Below are 24,171 nucleotides of genomic sequence, written 5' to 3' on the forward strand. Positions count from 1 at the left end.
AAATATTTGATCCACATCGTAGGTCTCTGATGTGATGCTGATTCTAGTAATAACTTTCCACTCACAGAGCAATTGTACAAAACTATCATCCTAGCTCGGTTTTGGACACCTGTAGTGCAGTCAGTGTCAGCCAAAATGATACTAAATTTTCCACCCGAATACAGGTTGAATATGTCAAGCTGCCTGTGTCATTATTTTTAGAAAGCTTACAATCAGACAGTCAGTCATTGTTACTTCACTGAGTTTATGTTTTCATTTCCATGAGTTTATCTGTCTGTCAGACAAGTTTGGGCAAGGTTTGAGACTTGGCCAGGAGGAAGAAAAAGAAAGATCCTGAATTTCTCTCACATTAAAAGATATAGCATTTAACCCAGTGGTTCCCAACCTTTTTTGGCTCATGACCCCAATTTAACATCACAAATTTCTGGTGACTCTAGACATTCTAAACGGAGACATGTTTTTGCTAAAATTAATTTGTTTTTGATCATATAATTGTTTGCTATAATATGTTGCAAATAAACATTATTTATAGATGACATTTAGTCTATATAATGTATATTATTATGGACAGAGGCAGAAAAGTCAGGTGTAGATTACTGCACAAAGTAAAAATTTTATTTTCTTTGGTCAGGATATGTACAGTCAATCCAGCTTGGATTTAGAAGGCTGACAATTAATACTGAACGAACAAGAACTCAGACTATGAATTATGAAAGAACTGCAGCATCTGAAACTGACCACAATGAGCATTTGACAGATAAACAGTACCACAGTGCTTCAGTTTCAGTTTCAGCTTCAGTTTGTCATGTCTTTTATGGATTGGGATTGTGTCTTTCAATTCACCATATGTATATATATATATATATATATATATATATATATATATATATATATATATATATATATATATTTTTTTTTTTTTTTTTTTTTTTTTTTTTTTTGTAATTTTTTTGTAATTTTTTTTTTTTTTAATCAATTACTAGATATTTCAGGCGACCCCATTTGAATTCCTGACCCCAAGGTTGAAAAACACTGATTTAACCCTTAAAGACCCAAACAGCCACTGGTGACCAGAATCATCCAATCTAAAATGTTTAATACATTCTGATCCACTAAACCTATAAATACATGTAAATAATTGGTGTAAAATACAGTTTATCATCTTTTCATGGTCATCAGATATGACCCACCTTAGGGAACGCGGAAACACCATCAACTTCTACAACACTGATTCACCAGTAAGAAAAACTGTCATTTATCACCAGTTTGATAAATAAATGATAGTGGATGGAGACACTTGGTTTATGTTCAGTTAGTGATGTCTTTGCTGTTAAAGTCACTTTTTCTTCAGTTTTCTCTTTTGCTGATGTAATAACCCTCAACTTTAATCTGAGCTTTTATGAACATCTACATGATCAGTAAATTAAATATAGTAAAATACCAGATTTATACTTCAACAATGCAAAATACAGAGGATAATATTATAATAAATGGTGATAAAACACTTAAGAAAGGTTAGATAAAGAGAAAATTATTTTTTGTAATTATCACACTGCGTCTTTATGGGTTAATTAAACATGACTGTGAGGCTTAGACAGAGTTCCCCTCTATTTAAAACTAGTGTCATTCATCACTGTATTTTTCCATGTTTAATTTTGACTTGATGAACTGATGAAGAATAGAAGAAGAGGAAAGAAATTAAAATTTAATACACATAAAAAAATACCCAGACCCTGCAACGTCAAGGCTGTGCAGCTGACATTTAGTCATCAGTTCTTGCTGTACCACCATGTCCACCTGAAATGCTGTACAGAATATTAAAAATGGAAAATGACAGCCTCATGTCAAGTTCAATTTACAGTTGAAATAAGGTCATATTAACTCACACTACTTTATGGAGTCCTCAACTTTTTCCGTGCAACTTTTCCATTGTATTGGATTAGATTTATTGGTTGTATTGCTCCTGTCTGTGTAATGAAACCAGTGTCATCAGTGATCTCCCTCTAACTCATGGTTAAGACAGCAGGAGACAACGATCGAACATTTTGTCCCAGACATTCTTAAGAGGAGCGAGTTTCTTGCTGTCCATTTGAAATTGGTCACAGCCTGATTTTCACATTTCAGTCATGTTTGACCTGCCTCAGCTTATGACAATGTTATGGACAAATATTAATATCTAAGGGTCTTTTCACACCTAGAGCCATTGTTGAACAAGTCTTTGGCTCGGTTCAATCAGGCAAATGTGAAAGCAGTATGAGTATGAGTATGAGACGCTGCGATGTCGCAAACATTACTATGAAGCGGAGCAGCTCTGTCGAAAAAGTACCGCTGCTAGACAGTACAGAAAATGGGCTAATGAGCTTAATGAGCTTCAAACCTTTCATCAGCTACTGGATAAGCAAGTGGAGAAAATGAGTCGAGGAGCAGTTTGGAATGCCTCATTGGCATTTGGGAAGATGAGCATAAATTGGAAATGCTCGATAAAACCCACAAAAACTCCGAAGTATTCAAGATTTTCAGTGAGCATGTGAAGGAACATGGCTTCCACCTGTTTACATGGGTGTGGGGGCATGGAGCAGTGTGAACATGAACCGAAACAAGGTGATGCGCAACACTGAAACGCACTGTAGTACATTACTCCCTGAATCAGAATGAAATTCAGGTGTGAAAACACCCTAAGAAGAGGAAGAAATAATAAATACTAGGTATAATGTCAAATAAATGGTGTTAATAAAGTCATTACCTTTAACCCCCAAAAACCTGATCAGTCACTGGCAACCAGAAGCATCATTCATTTATTCTTTCATTCATCTTCCAAACCTGCTTTATCCTCACTAGGGTCAGGAGGGTGCTGGAGCCTAACCCAGCTGCCTATGGGTGAAGGCGGGGTACACCCTGGATAAGTTGCCAGTTCATCACACAGCTGACATAGCTGCTGACAGAGACGAACAACCAATCACTCTCACATTCACACCTATGGGCACTTTTAGGTTGACCAGTTAACCTATCAGTGCATGTCTTTGGAAGGTGGGAGGAAACCAGAGTACCTGGAGAGAACCCACGAAAACACAGGGAAAAAATGCAAACTCCACACAGAAAGGTCCCTGATTGGCCAAAAGCATCAGCTGATCTAAAATATTTAATAAGTTCTGAACCACGAATCCTATCAACACATGTAAATAATTCAGGTAAAAGACAGTTTCTCAGATTTTCATCATTATTTGAACGGTCAGAAACGTAGTAGTAAACGATAGTAAACATGGAAACATCATCTTCCACAACTTTGATTGACTAGTCAAACCCATGTAGTTTGACAAATGACAATGTAGACACTTGTTATCTGTGTACAGTTAATTAATTAATTAATTAATTAATCAATCAATCAATTTAATTTAATCACACTGTAAGCCCGGATGTCAAGCATACTGACAAAAGAATCAATTAGAATGCATTTAAAAATATAAGTTTGATGATATTACCAGAAAATAGTAAGTATAGTCAACTCTTTTTAAGATATAGTCAAATTTGTGAATAAATTTAAGTTAAATGGATTTAAATTAATACATTTTAGTTATGACCACACCTCTTTTTCTTTTGACCAAGTAAATTGTCGCCTGCCCATACATGTCTGGACATGCCAGTCTCAGTGCTTTCAGTCAAAGAGTAGCTTCTATAGGAGTTTCGGTGTTTATCATACAAGACACAACTCAAAAAGTTCTAAGCGGCTGTTAGCTATCGACGATTGTTTTAACCGTGAGGAGGTCCACCAGCTCCATCGACCTGTTCCATGGACTTTTTCTCTTAGCTAGGCGTCCGCTAGCTGACTTACTACAACTCGAAGTTCTAAACAGCTGTCAGCTATCGTCCATTGTTTGTTTTAACGATGAGAAGACTGTTTTGTTTTATTGCCCAAAATGTTGTTCTGTTTTATTGTCCACCAGTTCCATCAACCTGTGCATGGACATTTTCTCTTAGCTAGGTGTCCACTAGCAAAAAGGCTCATTGAGATTAAAAATCACTTTAGTAAGACTGTCCTGGCCAAGACAGCAGCAGCAGAAGCAACAGAAAAGATCAATTTCAGCCATACATCCACAGTGTCACAACGGGGGGAAAAGAGAGGACTCAAATGCACGGTACTGAAAGAAGAAAATACAAATTTATTTAACAAAAATGAAAACCAAACAACGGAAAACACAGAAAACCTAACACAAAAGCTAAATCAGAGTCCATAAAAAAAAACCCACACAAAATCTGAGTCAGAGTCCATAGAGAAGATGGATAAATGTCTGGGTTATGGAGTTGAATGGAGAGAAATGAACCAGTGCTGTATGGCTGCAAACCTAATCCTTAAATAGGCAAGAGAGTAATTGGCTGCAGCCATGCAGCGCCAGCAGGTGAGTCTGATAATGATGAGGAGAGGGAGGAGCCGAGGGTCACACCGGCACAGATCATGACACACAGTAAAAACATACTTAAACTACATACTGCAGTAAAACTCAGTTCTAGAACCATACATAAAACACTACACTAAAAACATACATGTAAAACACCATCAGTTAATTAAAAGGTACTAAAAGTGTACCACAACATTCCTTAAAAGCATCTCAAAGCAGAACCCGATTCAGTCAATTAGAAAAATCTATATCTACATCCAGATTTATCCTTTTCCCAACCCTTTAAAATGATTTTGACCAGTTCCTTGATTTTTTTCTCCTACTGTCGGTGGTTTCAGGCAGTGGGAGCAGAAAATCGAAAAGCTTTCTTTCCCAATTCTGTTCTGACTTTTGGAATACATTAGTGATAAGTTTTGCTATTTTTTTTTCAGTTTTCACTATTTGATAAAAGAACCTTTGAATTTACGCTGAGCTTTTATGAACATGTATGTGATCAATAGATTAAATGCAAAATATGGAGGATGATATTATAATAGATGGCAAGGTTAAATGTGGAGAAAAATTTATTTGAGAATCTCCACAAAAATAACTGTAAGTCTATAAGAGTTAATAATATAAGGGTGAAATTTAGTTTAAAATAAATATCATTTAATATCAATTATCACTGACAACCCATAATTCCATAATAATCTCTTTTTATAATTTGTGATTATTAGAAACCTGTAGCGTTTCCCTCTAATTTTGGCCATGAGAAGTTGAAGAAATGATATGACTGTCAGGAGCAAAGCCTCAGAGAAAATACTTAAATCATAGCTCCAGGACAAAACCTGATTCTGAGGCTAATGCAGATATTTAATGTTTTCCAGCACTAGATCTGAAACATTTCTATGTGTTTTTCCACACACAGTTTAATTCAAGACTGCTTTTTTTGACATTAGTTTCAAATTGTCGTCAGTATCAGATTCAAAAAGACTAAAACGAACAGAAGATAAACAAGTAGCACCTAGTCATAGTGAAGTAAACGGAGCCCACTAAGTCAATGTTTACAGTTTGGGCTCAAGTCGGTGTGCAGTGGAAGCCAGAGAATTTATGAGTGAGGCCAACAAGAATGAAGATGAAGAAAAAGAGGCAAATGTTTTATTGAGTGACACCCAGCAGTGAAGAAGTGAGAAAAATCAATTTAGAAAAATGCTTGAATTTTGATACGACTCTTCAGACTGATGTCTTGTTCAAAAACATCTGATCATCATGGCCCGGTTCAGACGTTAGAACTTTAAACATCTCATTCCAAGTGGCCAACTCTATATGCAATTAAATTATAGCCTAAAACAGTGTAATTCAGTTCAAGTTGAACAAACATGATTTGTAACTTTTTTCCACATCAAACTGAATAAACTGCGCTGCATAGAGGACGCCGTTGGCAGCATTTAAGGGTTTTCTTGCTTGTTATTCACTTTAGGAGTTGATGTTTTGAATGAAATCAGTACACATTAAATATGAATATGATAACTCTGAACATTCTTTTTGTTTTATCATTCATTTTGCTTAAAATACACTTTAGGAATGAATGAATCTTCAAGCACTTTTAACATAGATTTCTACCTGATTATCCCAGGGCCGTTTCTAGCTTCATAGGGGCCCTAAACAAGATGCTGTTAGGGGGGGCACCTAGTTTGTCAAACTACAATGAAGAGATTCCTAAACCCTTTAGATCAGGGGTGTCCAAACTTGGTCCTTGAGGGCTGGTATCCTGCATGTTTTAGATATTTCCCTCTTCCAGCACACCTGGTTCAATTAATGATCTGCTCACCATCAAACTCTGCAGTAGCCTGTTAATGATGTAATGGCTTCCAGGTGTGCTGGAAGAGGGAAACATCTAGGGGCATTTTCACACAGTGTACTCGAGTCTGTATCCGAGTACGCTGGACCCCAAAGTCCACTTATTTTTATCAGTGTGAATGCAAACGTTCCGTGCTCGAGTACCGTACCTGAGTCCAGTTGAGAAGGGAGTCCTGGGTACAGACTGCATGGACTTCAGTACGATGTGTTGTCGTGTGAAAGCGATCACTGCCCGAGACCAGAAATGACCTAACCACCACTCCGCCAGCGGAAGTGGGTTAATCACCACAAAACCATAGACAGCGCTCCTGTTAACTCCTGAAATAACCTCGGACTCATGCGGCACGGGCCAGTCTTATTGACCGAACCACCCGGTGATATATCAGGGACAAGGTCGCTCTTCTTCACTTTGACCTTAAACAGGCTAACAGATAGGTAAGGGTTTGTCTTCTTCTGACTTCCACGTTTGTTGGATAGCGACAGAATTCCTTCCACATCACCACCTACTGCTTCAGCCCTGTAACACCCACTCATATGCGGGTAGGGGCCGTGGTTCGTGCTTGTGAACGCAATATCTGTGGGAAAGATGTGAACGTATGCAAGTATGGTGCGGACTCGGGTACGCAGTGTGAAAGCCCCTAAAACATGCAGGATACCAGCCCTGGACGACCGGGTTTGGACACCTCTGCTTTAGATGGTCTACTAAGATGCCACAATCTGTTATGCTTCATGAGCAAAACAGGCTACAGTTAAAATTAAACATCTTAAGTTGAACCACTCAGGTAAGTTAAAGTGATAAAATACTGTAATTCAAAGAAAACAATAATCCTCTATATGTCAATAAATAAAACAGATTTTAAGTGTTTATAAAAAATGTTTATTTTAACAACCCCTGAGATAAATTCTTTTTGATGCCATTACAGTGTTTGGTTTGTTTAACACTCTCGCTAACGGGAATGATAGGTGGGTAGCTGTCAATCATTCCCATCATACCTGCCACCTGCTATGTCACTAACTGTGTGACAGTGCAGTCCAACGAATATGACCTTACCTCCATAACAATGCCACAACAACACCAGCCACAGATTATCCTTGCAGTTTATTTTATTTATATCCTACATTTATTTTAATTCTCCTCAGATGAGGCTGAACATGCAGCTTTGGGACCCCCTGGTGGTTTGGGGGCCTGAGCATCCGTCTAGTTTGCGAGAAACAGCCCTGGATTATCCAAACCACAGACAAAAAAGTGGTGAAGCATTGTTCAGTTGTGCTCAGGCATCTTATATCAAGTACTCATAATATGTCTTTGTATGAAGCTGTTGCCATAGCACACAGAGGATGTTAACTCGCTCTTTCAGTCTCTCCCAGTATCTCTGTAGGTGATCAATCCTTAATGCATCTGTTGTGTGTTCACACTAGGTATTCAGTTAACACATTTTAAAGCCAGTGAAATCAGAACTGAAAAGGTCAAACTCCATGAGATTTGTGTTGTTCACACTGTGATGGAAAAAACAAGCCAGAGGCACAAGTCACTTTTCCATTGACCTTCAAATTTTTCTAAAAAATTTGCCTAACAGACAAACAACAATTTTGCCAAAACCCTTGTTTTTCAATGAAAAGTTTTCGTGGTGGCAAAAGGTAATTTTTTGAGCATACTGAAACTGGTATATCACGCAAAACTGCAATAGAAAGACCTTTTTCCACAACTAGTGTCACATGAATTTAAAAAAAAATGGATGTTGATGGACATTACAGCAAGCAAAGAAGAAGAGTTTTAAAAGAAACATGGCGCGGTGTATGTGGACACACCAGAAAACCGAATCTTTTTTTTTATTTAGTAAGGGATAGAGGGGTAATATATAATAATAATTAAGCATGCACTGATACCACTTTTTCCAGACCGAGGATGAGTACGAGTACTTACATTTGAGTACTTGCCAATACCGAGTACCAATACGAGTACTTAATAATCCCATTCCAGTTCTTAGTTCCTTTAGTAAATGTGCTTTATTGTCGTTGTCATTAGTCTGACTGGAACAAAGTGCTGCTACTGACATTTAATGTGTTGGAATGAGCGTTTCTCAATTAATCCACCAGGGGGCGCCACTCTGAATTAACCATACTGGACAAATACCGCGAAGAAGAGTAAAGTTTTTTAGAAGAAGAGGAAAGTCAGTAATAACAAACATGGAGACGACAGAGGCAACACTAATGTGATACTAATATTGCAGAGTTTTCACTGGTAAGGTTTAATAGCTTAGCTTCAGCAGGTAGAGAAAAGAGAAATGAGTGATAAGTTTGGTTTTCACTTCCGCTGGCGGCGGTCCACACCGCTCCGTACTCCTGGTGGTATTCTCTGTCTGGGTACGCATCCACCAGCACCTGGAAAACAGATGGAATGTACGCAGAGGACGGACCGAACGCTCCATCTGTATCTGTCTGTGTCTGTAACGTTACTTGCAGTCAGCGTTACTTTTATCACTGTCATTTATTTTGAAAAATCTCCACACTCTTCACACTCCCCACACATTATTCCTCTTCCTCATACCTGTTGCAATGAACTGTGAATGTCACACGGCCGTAAGTGGTATTGGTGCATTTGTATCAGATATCTTTTACGAGTACAAATACAAGTACACACACTGAGTATCGGAGTCGATGCCCAATACTCATATCAGTATCAGTGCATCCCTAAGAATAATGAATATATCTGTAAACCAACATGATATTTACATTTGTCACCATGTTTATGGAATGACTTCTTATGTCATCTCACAATAATAAATACTCAAATCATTGCATTTGTAATTTAATGGAAAAACCAACATTACGCGCTTCTGTTTTGTCGACATTTAGTAAATGTCGGTAAAATTTTGCACAGATGTCCAATGGAAAAGCCACTACATATGAGCAAAGATTTGAGACACTTTTTGCTGCAGTCTGAAGGCAGCCTGAATGAGAAGTGTTTGCAAACAGAAAAAGGGTTAAAGCCCATCAAACATCTGTAAAAGTACCCTCTTGAATGCCCTCCCCGTAGGTTTTAAGGATGAACTCCGGAGTAATGAAGGGTTCATAACCTTAAGGCTGGTTCCTGTGGCAGCTCATTTACATAGAAGGTTTTCCTGTAACTCAATGCCTTTTAAATGAATGCAGTTCAGAAATCTGTTTGGTCATCCTCTGAAATGAGGAGATGCAACTGTGCCTTTTTATTCATTCGCTCCGATTCACAGTTTTTGATTGTAATTTTAGATGCATGATAAATCAACTGATATGTATTCAGCCAAATCCGATGACTCATTGCTTTCATTCTGTCATTTGTTGATTGTTTATCAAAATAGTTTCCACATGAAACATATAAAATCAACAGTCTTATAATAATGCACAAAACCCTACAAATACACAGTAGAAGTACAAACATGCCCTCAAGTGGACATGAAAGCTGACTGACTTCCTGTTTGACTGTCAGTGGCTCAGCTGTTCGCAAGCTCAGTCCTTCTAATCTATTTGTCTTCGTAATATCTGAAGGCTTGAAGCAAACTGCACTAAATGCCTTGATAGAGAGAAATAACCTGGGGCCATGGCGCAGCTTTTTCTATTTTCTCTGCTTAGAGGCTCCGAGCTGCTTTCAAAATTCAACTCATGTTTTAGCCCCAGGGTTTGACTTTGCTCCTCCGTGAAGTCTGTCCAATATACTTTAACTGACACCGTGTCTCTTTTAAAACATTTTAGCACAATCGCACATTAAAAACCTGAGACACCTTAATTTCAAAGACGTACAAGGTGTAGAAATTAAACAATTTGTGGAAAGCAGCCTTGTATATTAGGCTTTAATATAATTTCTGTGCTGCACTGAAATGTTTTGTCTTTTTTTTTTTTTTTTTAATGAAGTGACTCACAGCAGTGGATTATGAAGACCCGTAAAATCACAGGAGATTAAATTATTGGCTGTATGCTGAGTATTTGTGGGGTTTGAAGTCACTTTAATGAGTCAAATTAATTTGTGTGCTCAAACAGAAAACCAAAGCCTTAGGTTTTTCTGTTGGGCGTCTTCATTTGTCAGCAAGAAGTGCAATTCCTGAACTTTATTTTGTTTAATAGTGTGAAATTGACCCCTAGCTTGGTGCAGAATTTCATGAGGATGAATTGCTCATAGGGATTGTGGAATAAATATTGACTTGATTTTTTTTCTCCTGTCCAATAAAAAATATTAAATCAAGCTTTTATTTAGCGACCGCTGGTAGGAGCACGTTGCTCAATTATTGCACTTTATAGCATAGCGCTGGAAATGTTCAGATTCTAAGTGGCCAAAATCAATATATATTGTATTTTCATCATATACTCTTTTTCTGGTTTTCTTTGGTTTGTTCTATCAGCGCCTTTTTTCAGTAGCATTTGCTGCTGAGTATGTATGTATCTCTATTATTTACATATATAAATATTTGGATACACATATGCGCATATGTTAGTATCTGCAAATATTTTTTTCTTTCTTCCTATCTCGCCACCTGTCGTGATGTTGTATAAAACACCTACAGAAGTGATCATACTTGCAAAGGACATAAACCACCCAGCAATCTTCTTCCACTTATCCAGTCCAGGTTGCGGCAGCCTCATCAGAAAACCCTGACATCCCTTTCCCCTGGGGATCCCCTCCAGCTCTTCCAGGGGGTGGAATCTGAGGATTTCCCAGGCCAGCCAAAAGCTATATCCCTTCCAACAAATCCTGGGTTTGCCCCAAGGCCTTCCCCTGGTTGAACGTACCTGAAAATCCTACCAGGGAGGCTTCCAGGAGAAATCCCAACCAGATGCTCCATCACCTCAACTGAATTCCTCATCCTGTCTTTGTGTGAGGGCTCAGTCACCCTGTGGACAAAACCTATTTCCACTTATTATATCTGCAGTTTTGTTCTTTCGGTCACTACCCACATCTTCTCCCCAGAGCAGGAACATAGATCAGCCTGTGAACTGAGATCTTACATAAAGCCTTTGACACAGTAAAAACAAACAAACAAACAAACAAAAAAACAGTGCCAATTTATAACTCTTAGAGAGTTGAATTTAACTCTGTTTCAGACAACGTTTGGTCCAACTCAAAAATAGAGTAAAATTTACTCTATGGCCAGTGTCAAATTTTTCAGAGTTAATTCTACTCAATTCAATGTCAAAATTAACAATGAAATGTGTATGAATGAAATGACTCTATAATGTGTTGATATTTTTTTTCTCTGCAGTGTTATTTTCTTCATAAATTTGTACCCTATGCTGATATTGGATTAATGTAGAATTGCAGGGGTTCCCAAGGTGGGGGTCGTGAAATAATTTTAGAGATTTCTTGAAGTGACTCTTTGGTTTGTATTGGTAGATTAAGTGTATTATTGTTACAGTAACAATTTAAAAAGTGAAAATATGCTCCATGGGTTTCTAACACTCCAGATACTGTTTTTTGAAATATTTTTCTAATTTAGAAAGTTTAAGTCTTAAGTTTAATCACATATTGGTCAGTGGTTAATGATTCAAGATAAATTTCCTTTATTTCACTAGATTTCTTTGACTTACTAGTGAATGGTAACGTTCTTAGGACAATATGGGTCGCATTTTGGTCAATATATCAAATTGACATATGTAAGAACACAAGACATAGCGTGAGCATGTTACCCTGTACAAGTTTAGTCTTGCCTGTTGTAAGTTGACAGTAAGTTTATAGCGACAAACAGGTAACGCATTGTTCTGCCTACAGGTTTGACTAATGGTGTCATATTAATAAAAGATAAAAATAAACATAAAAAGGACAATAAACATTGTAAAACAAACACATTAACCTAAATAAACGTGAACACAAAACCCCCGTTGTACCCCTGCACATAAAATAGAACACAATGAGTAAAATGTCCAGTACCCACAATGCAATGCGGCACTCTGTAGAGTTGAATTTTACACTGCATCTGTGCAGAACTTTACACTGACTTTTAACTCTACTGTTAGAGCTGGTTAACTCTCCATAGAGCTAAAAATACTCTGTCTAGGTTAAAATAGCTTGACTCTGAAAAATTGACACTGCATTTTTTACAGTGTACTTTTTATTTTTATCATAATAGGCCAGTACAGCATCCACATCAATACCAAAGCTACACAGACCCATCCTGGTCAACCCTTCCCTCACTTGTGAACAAGATCCATAGAATGTTTCTTAAAATGAGGCAGTAACCCATCCATGGCCACTCAAATCAGAGATCCAGGCTCAGAGGTGTTGATCCTCATCCCACCTCCTGTTCACTCGGCTTCTAACTGCCCCAGTGCAGGTTTGCACTTTGATGAACCCAGCATGACGACATCATCTCCCAAAGGCTGAGGCAATCCTGAGGCCACTGAACCTGACACATAAAATAAAATATGAACAGAATCGGTGACAAAGGGCAGCTCAGGTGGAGTCTAATCTTCACAAACAGGGACTCTACCGTAAAAATGTACAAGACCTAAAACAGTGATGCTCAAACTGAAGGAAAAACGAGATGAACGTGTGTGCTGTAGCGGCTAGCTGACCTTATGAAACAGAGTCATAGAGGTTGAAAGGTCTAGTGTCCTATTTTATTAAAAGGGTTTATACTGTACAGTAGTTGTACAGACTTTTGACATTTTAGAAAATGTGTTTGTCATGGACCGAGCAGTGAAGATAATGAACACAGTTTTAACCCAAACTGATCTAAAATGTTTAATAACTGTGGCTCAGGAGGTAGAGTGGGTCGTCAAATAACCGAGGGGTAGGCGGTTCAAATCCCGCTCTGTCCTGCTAATGTGCTCTTGCATCCTTGGGTAGGACACTTCACCCTCCTTGCCTCCGGTGCTGCTACTCACACTGGTGTATGAATGCGTATGAATGTTTGGTGGTGGTTGGAGTTGCAGCTGTGGTTACATATGTAGTTTACCACCACCAGAGTGTGAATGAATAATGGCTCCACTGTACGCACTTTGAGTATGCATTCATAGAAAAGCGCTACATAAATCTAATCCATTATTATTATTATTATTTACTCTGAGCTTTTATGAATATCTACATGGTCAGCAAATTAAATACAGGAAAATACATGATTTACAGTTGTGGAAAAAATGATTAGACCACCCCTTGTTTTCTTCAATTTCTTGTTCATTTTAATGCCTGGTGCAACTGAAGGTACATTTGTTTGGACAAATATAATGATAACAACAAAAATAGATCATTTAATTTAAGAGCTGATATCTAGCCATTTTCCATGGTTTTCTTGATAATAACTAAAATCACTTCAGTTCTTACATCAATAGCTATGGCATTGTACTGCCAAAAACAGTGCTTTTAGGCATTCCATGTTTTCTTTTTCTGTCTGTTTTATGTTTATGTTTATGTTTACGCATTTGGCAGACGCTTTTTTCCAAAGCGACTTACAGGGGAAAACCAATTAAATCACTCAATCAATCAAATTTTATTTATTGATTTTAATTTTAGTTTAGTCACATGATACACACAAGAGTTAGTACTTGATTGCATAACCATTGTTTTTGATTACTTTTGATGGTCTAATAATTTTTTCTGCGACTGTACATTGAAAAAATGCAAAATAAGGAAGGTAATATTACAATCAATGGTGGTAAATCACTTTAGAAAATAAAACTGCCACAAAAGTATCAGTGGGTCTTTATGGGTTAAAGTAAAAAAAAAAAAAAAGAAACATCGAAAGAAAGAAAGAAAGAAAGAAAGAAAGAAAGAAAGAAAGAAAGAAAGAAAGAAAGAAAGAAAGATTTACTTGAGGGAAAAAAAAGATTAACAACAAAATTGCAAATAGAGTTTTAGGCCCTTTAAAATAGGTCAAAATAATGTAACTCTAATGAAATTTACTGTCTAAATCAGGGGTCGGTAAACTTAAACACTCAGAGCCATTTGGATGAAACAACAACACTGGGAGTCACAAAACTCTTTTGACAACTAAAATGAATATAAGACTGCATATATCGTTTTTTACCTTAATGCTATGTATAAAACCCTTTTTTTTTTTTAAAACACTTTTTTATTTAAATTTGTATGACTGTTTTTACGTGTACGTGTATGTTTATGTGTATGTTTCATGCTGCTGATAACACTGGGAATTCCCCCATTGTGGGATCAATAAAGGAAAATTTTATCTTATCTTATCTTATCTTATCTTATCTTATCTTATCTTATCTTATCTTATCTTATCTTATCTTATCTTATCTTATCTTATCTTATCATATCTTATCTTATCTTATCTTAAAGAAAACCTACCTCTATTAGGTTCAGCACTGGACAGCGCTATGGTTACCTGTGCCTTTTGAACAGCTTCAGCACTGGACAGCGCCAACACAGCTCTGTTCAGTGCAGTAGACATAATGCAGTAGAGTGAATTTGTGCAGCCTGAAAAGAAAAAAAACTGAGAAAAACATGGCTCCGGCTCCCAGGTAGGAGCCAGCGCCTATCATTCACTTGACAGAGCCGGCTCTAAGAGCTGTTGCGTTCGCGACCAACACATCCCTTATCAGAACACAGGCTTTAACCTCATCAACTAACAATTGGAACTGATGGTTTAAACCTTTTACTATTATTTTACCGAGCGACAAAAAATTAAACACATTTTATTTTAATGTAATAAGATCACCATAATCTTTAAATTTAGAATCACATAAAAAATAAAAATAACAAACTAAAATAAAATTAATTTAAATGAAATACTCATACTCTTTATTCGTGTTCCCAAAGCCACAGAGAACCGCAGGAGGGGGATGAAAGAGCCACATGAGCCCACCCCCGGTCTAAATGAACAAAACCAGCTCAAATAACAGACCTACACAATGACACACAATGAGAACATTTATAGTGACTGATTGGACCATATTTAACACATACCTGAGACCAGGACTTATATTTAACTCAAAATTATTAGTTGTGAACTGTAGGCACCTCCATTTAGAATTGTACTTCACATCACATCATTATTGGTCAATGTAAAGCAGGTAAAGCCCACTACCCATTATGATCGTTAGTGACCATCACTCTCCATATTTCTGCTTTAGATGCAATGCGATGTTATTCATTATTTATTAATGGGTTTTTTTTGTTTTTGTTTTTTTTTTTTTACAGATGTTTATATTTCACAATGTGACCATCACAGTCCCTGAGAATTTCACCCAGTGCACCACCCATGGCAGTTTTGTGCAGCATTGGCAGGAGACCCTCTACAACATGTTCACCTTCGTGTGCCTCTTCCTTCTACCTTTGGCCATCATGATCTTCTGTTACACACGAATCCTCATTGAGATCTCCAGCCGCAGTACGTGTACGTACCATGTATACCTTCAGTCTAAGTAAGGATACTGAGCCACTGTGTGAATTGAGTGTTTTCTTGTCTCCTAGTGCTGTCTAGAGATGTTCATCTACGTCGCTCCCATAACAATATCCCTAAAGCTCGGATGAGGACTCTCAAGATGAGCATTGTCATCGTGACATCATTTATCATTTGCTGGACTCCGTACTACCTGTTAGGCCTGTGGTATTGGTTGTTCCCCGAGAAAATGGAAGAGACAGTCTCTCACTCTCTGACTCACATGTTGTTTATCTTTGGCCTCTTCAACGCATGTCTAGACCCCATCACTTATGGTCTGTTTACCATTCATCTGCACCAGGGTCTCAAAAGATGCTTTCGAATATCAAACACACAGAGTGATCTAGAGAACAACACCTGCCTCATACACATGACCAGTCTGTCATCTCGCAGGCAAAAGGCCTCAGGTAGGCCCAGTGCAAACATAGAGGAGAACAATGTCAACAACAGCACTCCAAGTGGCTCAAGGCCAGTCATCCCAGTAAGCCAGATATAATGGTTTAAAGCACCTCAAAAAGAAAATATCTGCTCTCTATCAGTCTTTTTCTAGATGTGACAGCTGGTTCAGTAGTTTTGCTTTAGAGTATTGAACATCCGTAGAGTCTATGTTCTCTTGCCAAATGAATTTGTTCCCTTTGTTCCACTTGTGTCTCTAATCGATGGTGTATTATGACTCATCCATGGTCTGTTCAATTTCTTACAATTTGTTCGCATAGAATCTGGGATGGCATTGATGAGGATCTGATAAAACACAGCAGGGTGATGCGTGTCATTTCACTTGCACAGTATTTTACCAGGACTGAATAATGCAACACATCGCACAGTATTTAGGTTGAAATTCAGTGCGTGCTATAAATGTACAGAGACATAATCCCACCTGTATTTCCAGTCAACATTATTGTGGGTATAAAGAAGAACTTTGACAAGTTGAAGGCACCAGTTAGAACACATGCAGCTGCTTAATCTACTGTGTTTTAATGGTGTGATAATGATTTTCTGTCATTATTTTCTGTGGCAAAGCAAACTAAATGTGATTACAGACAATAAATTACTCAATAACTGTGATCAAAAAATATCTATACTGATCAGATTTGTCTTTTGTGTTATCTCAGTGCTGTGTGTAGAGGTTTTATTTATTTTTCTCTGATATCTTTTAAAAATTATCGCCGCAGTGTCTTCTGATCATTGCTAATTCAATGAAAACTATTCTAAACTGTAATTTGTAGTGCTTTGTGTGCAGTATAAAAGACTGTGATGTACTTTTATTACAAAAATGAATGTTTTAACATGATTATCAACCATGATGGCCTTTTGAATAATGTTATTTATGATGTACATGAATGTACCTTTGAGCACCATCTCTGTGTTACACAAAGAGTGGAGACAAAGCTGTTGAAAATATATCTTTAATATTTTGTGAATTGTACTGCTTTCTGTGTCTGAGATTATATTTAATACTTAAAACTGTTTAATATTGTACTTGCAAGTTCTCAGTGAAGTGTTTATTCTGTTTATTTATGTTGTAAATCTCCCCATACCTCAGAAAATGTGCTCTATTGTATTTGTTTGCATGTCATTGTTTTTCCTCTTTAAAAAATGATGCAATGTAATTTATTTCCCTCAATAAATAATTTAACCTTTTCACTGCTTTAGTTGATTTTGGGGTAAATATAGTTCAGTAAGATGAGAGTTATTTTAATAATACTATACAATTAGTAGTTTGCGTGTCTTAAAGCCTGATGACTGTTATTAAACAGTCACTGACTAAAATTTGTCTCCATAAGTGTCTTTTAACCCACAAAGACCCAGTGCTACTTTTGTGGCAGTTCCCAAATGGTTTTTCTCCATATTTAATATTTCTTAACTGATTTATCACCATTTATTGTCATATAATGTTCTTTATTTGGTGTTTTTTCAGCAAAAATCAGGCATTTTCTATATTTAAGTTACTGATCATGCAGATGTTTATTAAAGCTCAGATTAAAATTGAGGGTTATTATATCAGAAACAGAAAAAAGTGATTCTTTCTGCAGAATGTATCATTAACTGAACATAAAACAACTGTCTCCATCCACTGTCATTGATCCAACTCCATGGGTTTTACTGCTAAATCAATGTTGTAGAAGATGACAGTGTTTCAATGTTCACTACAAAACCCCTGAACGTCCAAATGGGTCATATCTGATGACCATGAAAAGATGGCAAACTGTATTTTACACCAATATATATATATATTGGATTAGTGGATCAACAAGTATTAAACGTTTAACTGTGTAGATGATTTTGGTCGCCAGTGGATGTTTGGGTCTTTATGGGTTAAAGGAGTTATAAGTAGGTATGATGTTCTAAACTATCAACAGTAGGGACATGCACCAGAGCACTCTTAGAGGTATCACCAATAAATCAACACTACATTCTCCTTCAAATAAGTGGTGCCAGGCACAACAAACCCCGCCCCTCATACATATTGTAGCTTATTTTGGCATCGATCCAGCTGATGCCGTTATGTCTATGCATGTGCTGATGTCAGCATATCAATTACCTCTATATATGTGCCAAGTTTGAAGTAAATTGAAACAAAATTTATGTTTTTGTAGACATTTGAAATTTTGGCCATGATAAGTAAATGGGAAAAAAAAAAAAAGATTTACAAAATTCATAAAAAATTTAGACTTTTATTTACTTTTCCCAAAATGTAACCACATCTGTTCTGGGTCACAGGCAATATATAAACCAAATTTGGTATGAATTCAACCAATAGTTTTGCTGCTACAGATATGTGAAATGTTGGCCATTATAAGTAAATGGGGAAAAAAATAAATAAATAAAAATTAATAAAAATGTTTTACCTTTGACCTACTGTTCCCAAAATGTAACAAGAAAAGCACTCGGAGAGGGCAGACCTCCGCCAAGACAGATCTGCCCCCACCCTCGATCACCACCAAAATTTAATCATTTCTTCCTTGTGCCAGTATCAACATTTCCTGAAAATTTCATGAAAATCCGTTCATAACTTTTTGAGTTCTCTTGCTAACAAACAAACACGCAGGCACACAAAGCAAAGTGATCACAATACCTCCTGACGGAGGTAATCATATCTATTCTGGGTCACTGGTAATCTATAAACCCAATTTGGTATGAATTCACCCAATAGTTTTGCTGCTAGAGTGTTAACATACACACCAAACCAAAAACAGTACCACTTGACTCCCCTCCGGCAGGGCAATAAAAAGCTCACATCCTTAAAACCACAAATCACCTCAGTTTTCTGTGTGGTTTGTGCTGTCAGTAGCTGAACTAAAGATCAATTTGGAATCGTCCAAAAAAGGTCTGAACTGTCCAAGTTAGGTCTGAACCATGGATCAAGAAACGATGAATTCCACAAAGATAATAACATCATATACTAACTTTAAACATTCATAAGCTTCATAGTCAGACTCACGTGTAGAAATCCATTCTTTTCATTTAGAGTTGTGTCCAGTGGTAAAAACAACAACAGCGCTTAAAACTTTCATCACCGAGTCACTTTCTTTGACTCTAAAAGTTGTTTCTCAGTGGTTCCCATCCCATCTGGACATTTTCGGACACTTTGGTCAAAGGGTCTTTGGTGTTAGTTTTTGTCTCCATGTGAGACCGGCAGAGTGACTCACTACTCTTTCTAGTGGTCACATAAATCTGTCACACCATATGAAGAAATGCAGTTCATATGTCTACAGTCCAGTACACTGGCATCTATGGCAGATTCTCAGGACTTCAGGAAGATAATTTGAGGCCATATTTGAGCATTTTAAGGAGGAAATATTACATATAGCGCCTTTAAATTATCCAGATGCATTCAAAGCCAAACAAGTTGATAGAAAAATTCTGTGATACACGCTGAGACAAAAGACGGAGTCGCTGGATTCTGGAATCAGAAGATTTTACCTGCAAGGAGTCAAGTACATATAGCGAGATGCAGCAGCTGACTGACTAACACCAGGAAGTTTAAGATCTTATAAAAGAACATGAATATTACAACCATTGGTCCAAGTGTACAAACATAATGACGTTGATCAAGTTCACCATTGGCTTAGGTATCCAAAACACGGTGATGCATGGGTTCAGTGACCACATTTGTACTCTTCTCCCACCTACCCTATGGCCTGATCTCCCCAAGGACAACAGGCTGCTCTGGTCTCAAACCGGCACCATGAGACAGACAACATGTAGATAGAGAAGAAATGGTAGACATATCCTGGGTGCTTTCTCATGGGATATATCATCATGACCCATCCATGACTTGTGGTCTGGACACCTGGTATTTACAGAGAACAGTCTAATATCATATTTCTCTAACAAAAGTCAGTGCAGCTGAATTTCAGTTATACAATGATAATGGATACAATTACTTAACAAGGATCAATCCAAGAGAAAAAGTTATGTTCATGTTGAGGTGAAAACATCATTGTTGAATTTCAGTTAGGTTTATAGTGATCACTTGTAATCTTACAAAGAGGTGAAGTCCTTAAGGTGTTTTGAAAAAATGAAAATCCATGACATGTCATAATTCATCTGCTAATGGAGATTTTGTTCTGACAAAAAGCTTCAGAAAAGCTCCAGAACCTTGGTCCTGTGGCAGGGTGTTTTTTTTCTGTTCCTGTATTGACATTATTGCACCTTCACTTCACAGGTACTGGTTTGGCATAGATTCAGGTGCAATTTAAAGCCCATAAAATTTGCACAGCAGGCGTTACAGATGACTGGACACCAGAGCAATCCAGGAAATGCCTGTTTTGACAAAGACACGTTTCTCCCTCTGAGCTTTTGCACACCATTTCAGAAACATGATATTTCAGATTTCAGAGGAACTTATTGAAAGTGTGCCATTTTCTGCTGAGAATACAACATTGTGCCTGGGTGAGGCCGTGGAAGTAAAGCAGCTGTATGCCATGTGAAGATTAAACCTCCCATTATAGTCCCAGAAATCGTTCTCTGATTATCCACTGTTATTCAGAGGTTATACAAGGAAATGAAATAGCGCACTGACGATTACAAAATCAAACCAGTGTCTCTCTTTGTGTAATTGGAGACGAAGTTAAATTGAACATTCATCTGATGTGTATTTGTGGAAGTATCATGAGCTCATTCCATATTCTGTGTTCACTGTTTTTCCGTCACGGTTCATCAGATCCACCTCCTTCCTGTCCTCACTTTATGCCACTTGTCAGCTCCTTTTCCCTCCAGTAATCACTTCCTGGCTGTGATTGCTCACCTGTTTCTCATCAGCCACAGCATGCATACCTGCCACGTTCCCATGCTCCACACCAGATTGTTTTATCTTTGGTGTCAAGCGGTTCAGCCAGGCTTCTCCGCGAGTCTAATTGTAATGACCCAACCTGCTACCAGACCTTCACCTGCCGCCTGCCGCCTACCCCCGTTGTTACCCTCTGCTCCATCCCTTACCTCTCTCATCTGTTTTCTACCTCGGCTGTTAGTTTTTGACCCACTTGCCCATTAAAACCATCTCTCTCTGGTCTGTATGTTTCTCATGTCGCCACCGTCTGTCAGTCTGAGCCTCCATCCTCTGTTCATCACTTCTCTACCTCTATTACAAAGCTTTTCTCCTGAACTCAACTTGTGGCTGTGTTATATTTTATAAGAGCGAAATGAGAATAAATTAAGGAATATTGTTATAAGTTAGTGAATTATGTCAAAGTCTCCTGTTCTCATAATTCATCATCTTTTAAATAAGGGTTTGACAGTTATGAAAGTAAAATGAATATTTCAATAAAACAGGTGGAACCACTTGTATTTCAACAGACCCCACATTCATATAACTGTGAGTCCTGCTTCTGAGCAAAACGGATCCTGGTTACATCTTTGTGCCACCATAACAGGACTTTAATTAGTTTTGTTTGTCAAATATGAGTACAAGTATAAATATATGACAGTGAATGTAATTAGACTCCTCTCCTGTTCAGATGAATTAAAATTCTCCAAGTTGATTTTATTGTGGTTGTCTGCGTTGAGCAGAGCATCACTGCTGAACCTGTTAAAGTTGACACAATGTGGATGACAGGTACATGCTTAAAAGATTCACGGAGGAATGCTCATCACTGACCTGGAGCTTATATGCCATGCAACAGTGAATGATGAGGCCTTTAATCTGGGCAGATTCATCTTCAGGGCATTTCATTGCTGAGTGAGTCTATTAAAACACAACCGAGCTGGAGGTACTGAAGCTGTCAGGCCGAGGAATTCACTCTTGCTTTAGTTGTTTAGCTTTTTTACTTTTAGTAAAAAAGCTTTTTTCTTTTTGTATAGTGATGGTTGTAGTAGTAAATGTTATTACAAAGAGATAGAAAATATAATAAGAAAAGCTTTAGGTGCACTTTATGAAAAGAAAAGGGTATATTACTGATGATTATTTCAGATAAATAAATAAACAGATGCAATCTACAAATTAAACATTTGCTCACCTCCTTGTTTTAAATCTATTTGATTACTCCACCCCACCAAAGGGGTGGCAAGGGGCATTGTTTTTGGATCGGTTTGTTTGTTTATTTGTTTGTTTGTTTGTTTGTTAACACTCTCGCAGTAAAACTATTGGTTGAATTCATACCAGATTGCGTTTATAGATTGCCACTGACGCAAAATAGATCTGATTACATTTTGAGAACTGTAGGTCAAACGTAAAATTTTTTATGAATTTTTAAAATCTTTTTTTCCCCATTTACTTATAATGAGTAACATTTCAAATGTCTGTAGCAGCAAAACTATTGGTTGAATTCTTACCAAATTGGGTTTATAGATTGCCAGTGACCCAGAATAGATGTCATTACATTTTGGGAAAAGTAAGTCAAAGTTTCAATTTTTAATGAAGTCTTTAAATCTTTTTTTTTTTTTTCTTTTTACTTATAGTGGGTGACATTTCAAATGTCCATAAAAACGTCAATTTTGTTTCAATTTACTTCAAACTTGGCACATATATAGAAGCAACTGATATACTGACATCAGCACATGCATAGACATGATGAAATCATTTGGATCGATGCCAAAATAAGCTACAATACATGCAGGGGCCGGATTTGTTGTGCTTGAGACCACTTGTTTTATTTATTTTTTTGTATATTTAACAGGGACATTGTACATTAATTCACATTACTGTAAATAATGTGAGTTAGCCTAATGGGTATTTATTACCTGCAGTCCCTGGATAGATGTTAAAATAGTACCCTATAAGGTAGCACAGGGTTCTAAATGTTCGATAAAAAAACCCATATATATATATATATATATATATATATATATATATATATATATATATATATATATATATATATATATATATATACATACACACACACACACACATACATATATATATATATATATATATATATATATATATATATATATATATATATATATATATATATATATATATATATATATATGCAAAAATACCTAAACACAGACAAGTACAAGACAAGTGTTAAAATAAAATAAAAAAAAAACATTACACATCAGACACATTAAGGAAAAGATTGTTAAATTACACATTGGACTTACACATATTAAAAAAAGTACAACAGAGGTAAGCCTAAAAATTTCTAATGTCTAATTTTACTTCAGATTTACAGATGAAACCAAATCACAGACTTCCTATGAGGCAAAATGAGTGAACCACAGGGCAAAAACCTTGCTACAGATGTCGTAGTTGAAGTGGAAAATTTGATTTCTCCAAAATGTGTACCAGCGTGCGGTGCAGAGATGGGAAAGAGCAATACCAAAAATAAACCAGCAGAGAAAAATGTCTCTTTTTGTTTCACTGTTTAGAGCAAGCATAATCCAAAATATGTAATTATCTCAGCGCATCATTCCATAAAGTGGAAAAAGAACATCCTGCTGAGTCAAACCTGCATCAGAGACCCGTGCATTCGACTCAGCAGTCGTAAGGATTCAGCTTTTTAGTTATCGCACATATAAGACAAAGGCAAGGCATGCTTTCTTATCTTTGTCTAAAAGGGAGTTCAACACCCAACCTGCTGTCTTTCATCTTTATCTTTCACGTTGGCTGATAGGATCAAACAAGTGTGCTGATTAGGAACCTCCATCTGTGCATGTTTTACTTAAAGCCCTGATTTAAAAACCTTTGGCCCAAACAGCAGAATATCTGAAAAGAGAGAGAGAAGGTCAGTGCAGTCGCCGGCTATTTTTAACACATCTAAGCTCTGCTCCCCAGTATTAAGGCTTCAGCTGTTTGGGTGAAGAATCCCCATCACACAACCACAAACAGCAAAATGAAACATGATTTAGTTAAAAACACTTTAAAATGCATTACCATAAATAACCAAACTATCTTCTACTATTTATGTCCATGATCAGTGTCTTTTCAGCTTCCAATTTCACACTCCTCTGATCTAAATTCCCTCCATGTGGCTGAAGGGTAAGAGATGTTGCAGAAAGTCAGCTGTGTGTGCATCCCTTTTTCAATCCCATATACAGCTGATAAACATGAGAGTTTCATTTTGGGAACTGGGGCAAGTCTCAGGACTCTGCGGAGGAGGGGGGCGTGACGTGGGCTTTTCAGC

At 37.1% G+C, this 24,171-nt stretch overlaps 1 protein-coding gene across 3 annotated transcripts in view; it reads left to right on the top strand.

Moving 5' to 3' along the window:
* The window catches only part of LOC115421695 (gonadotropin-releasing hormone II receptor-like), a 43,040-nt gene that overhangs the window by 13,141 nt on the left and 5,728 nt on the right, over positions 1-24,171 (top strand). Inside the window, exons 2-3 of one of the 3 annotated variants that reach the window (XR_003935711.1) lie at positions 15,358-15,553; positions 15,631-16,440. Coding sequence is in view for 2 of the 3 variants with exons in the window: in XM_030137698.1 (XP_029993558.1) it covers positions 15,358-15,553; positions 15,631-16,094 (660 nt within the window). In the remaining variant the exon portion in view is untranslated. Of the gene's footprint in view, positions 1-15,357; positions 15,554-15,630; positions 17,240-24,171 lie in introns of those variants that run through there. The other 2 variants (XM_030137698.1, XM_030137697.1) reach the window with 2 other exon arrangements.

Source organism: Sphaeramia orbicularis, chromosome 6, assembly GCF_902148855.1.
Source record: "Sphaeramia orbicularis chromosome 6, fSphaOr1.1, whole genome shotgun sequence".
Taxonomy (NCBI): Eukaryota; Metazoa; Chordata; class Actinopteri; order Kurtiformes; family Apogonidae; genus Sphaeramia; species Sphaeramia orbicularis.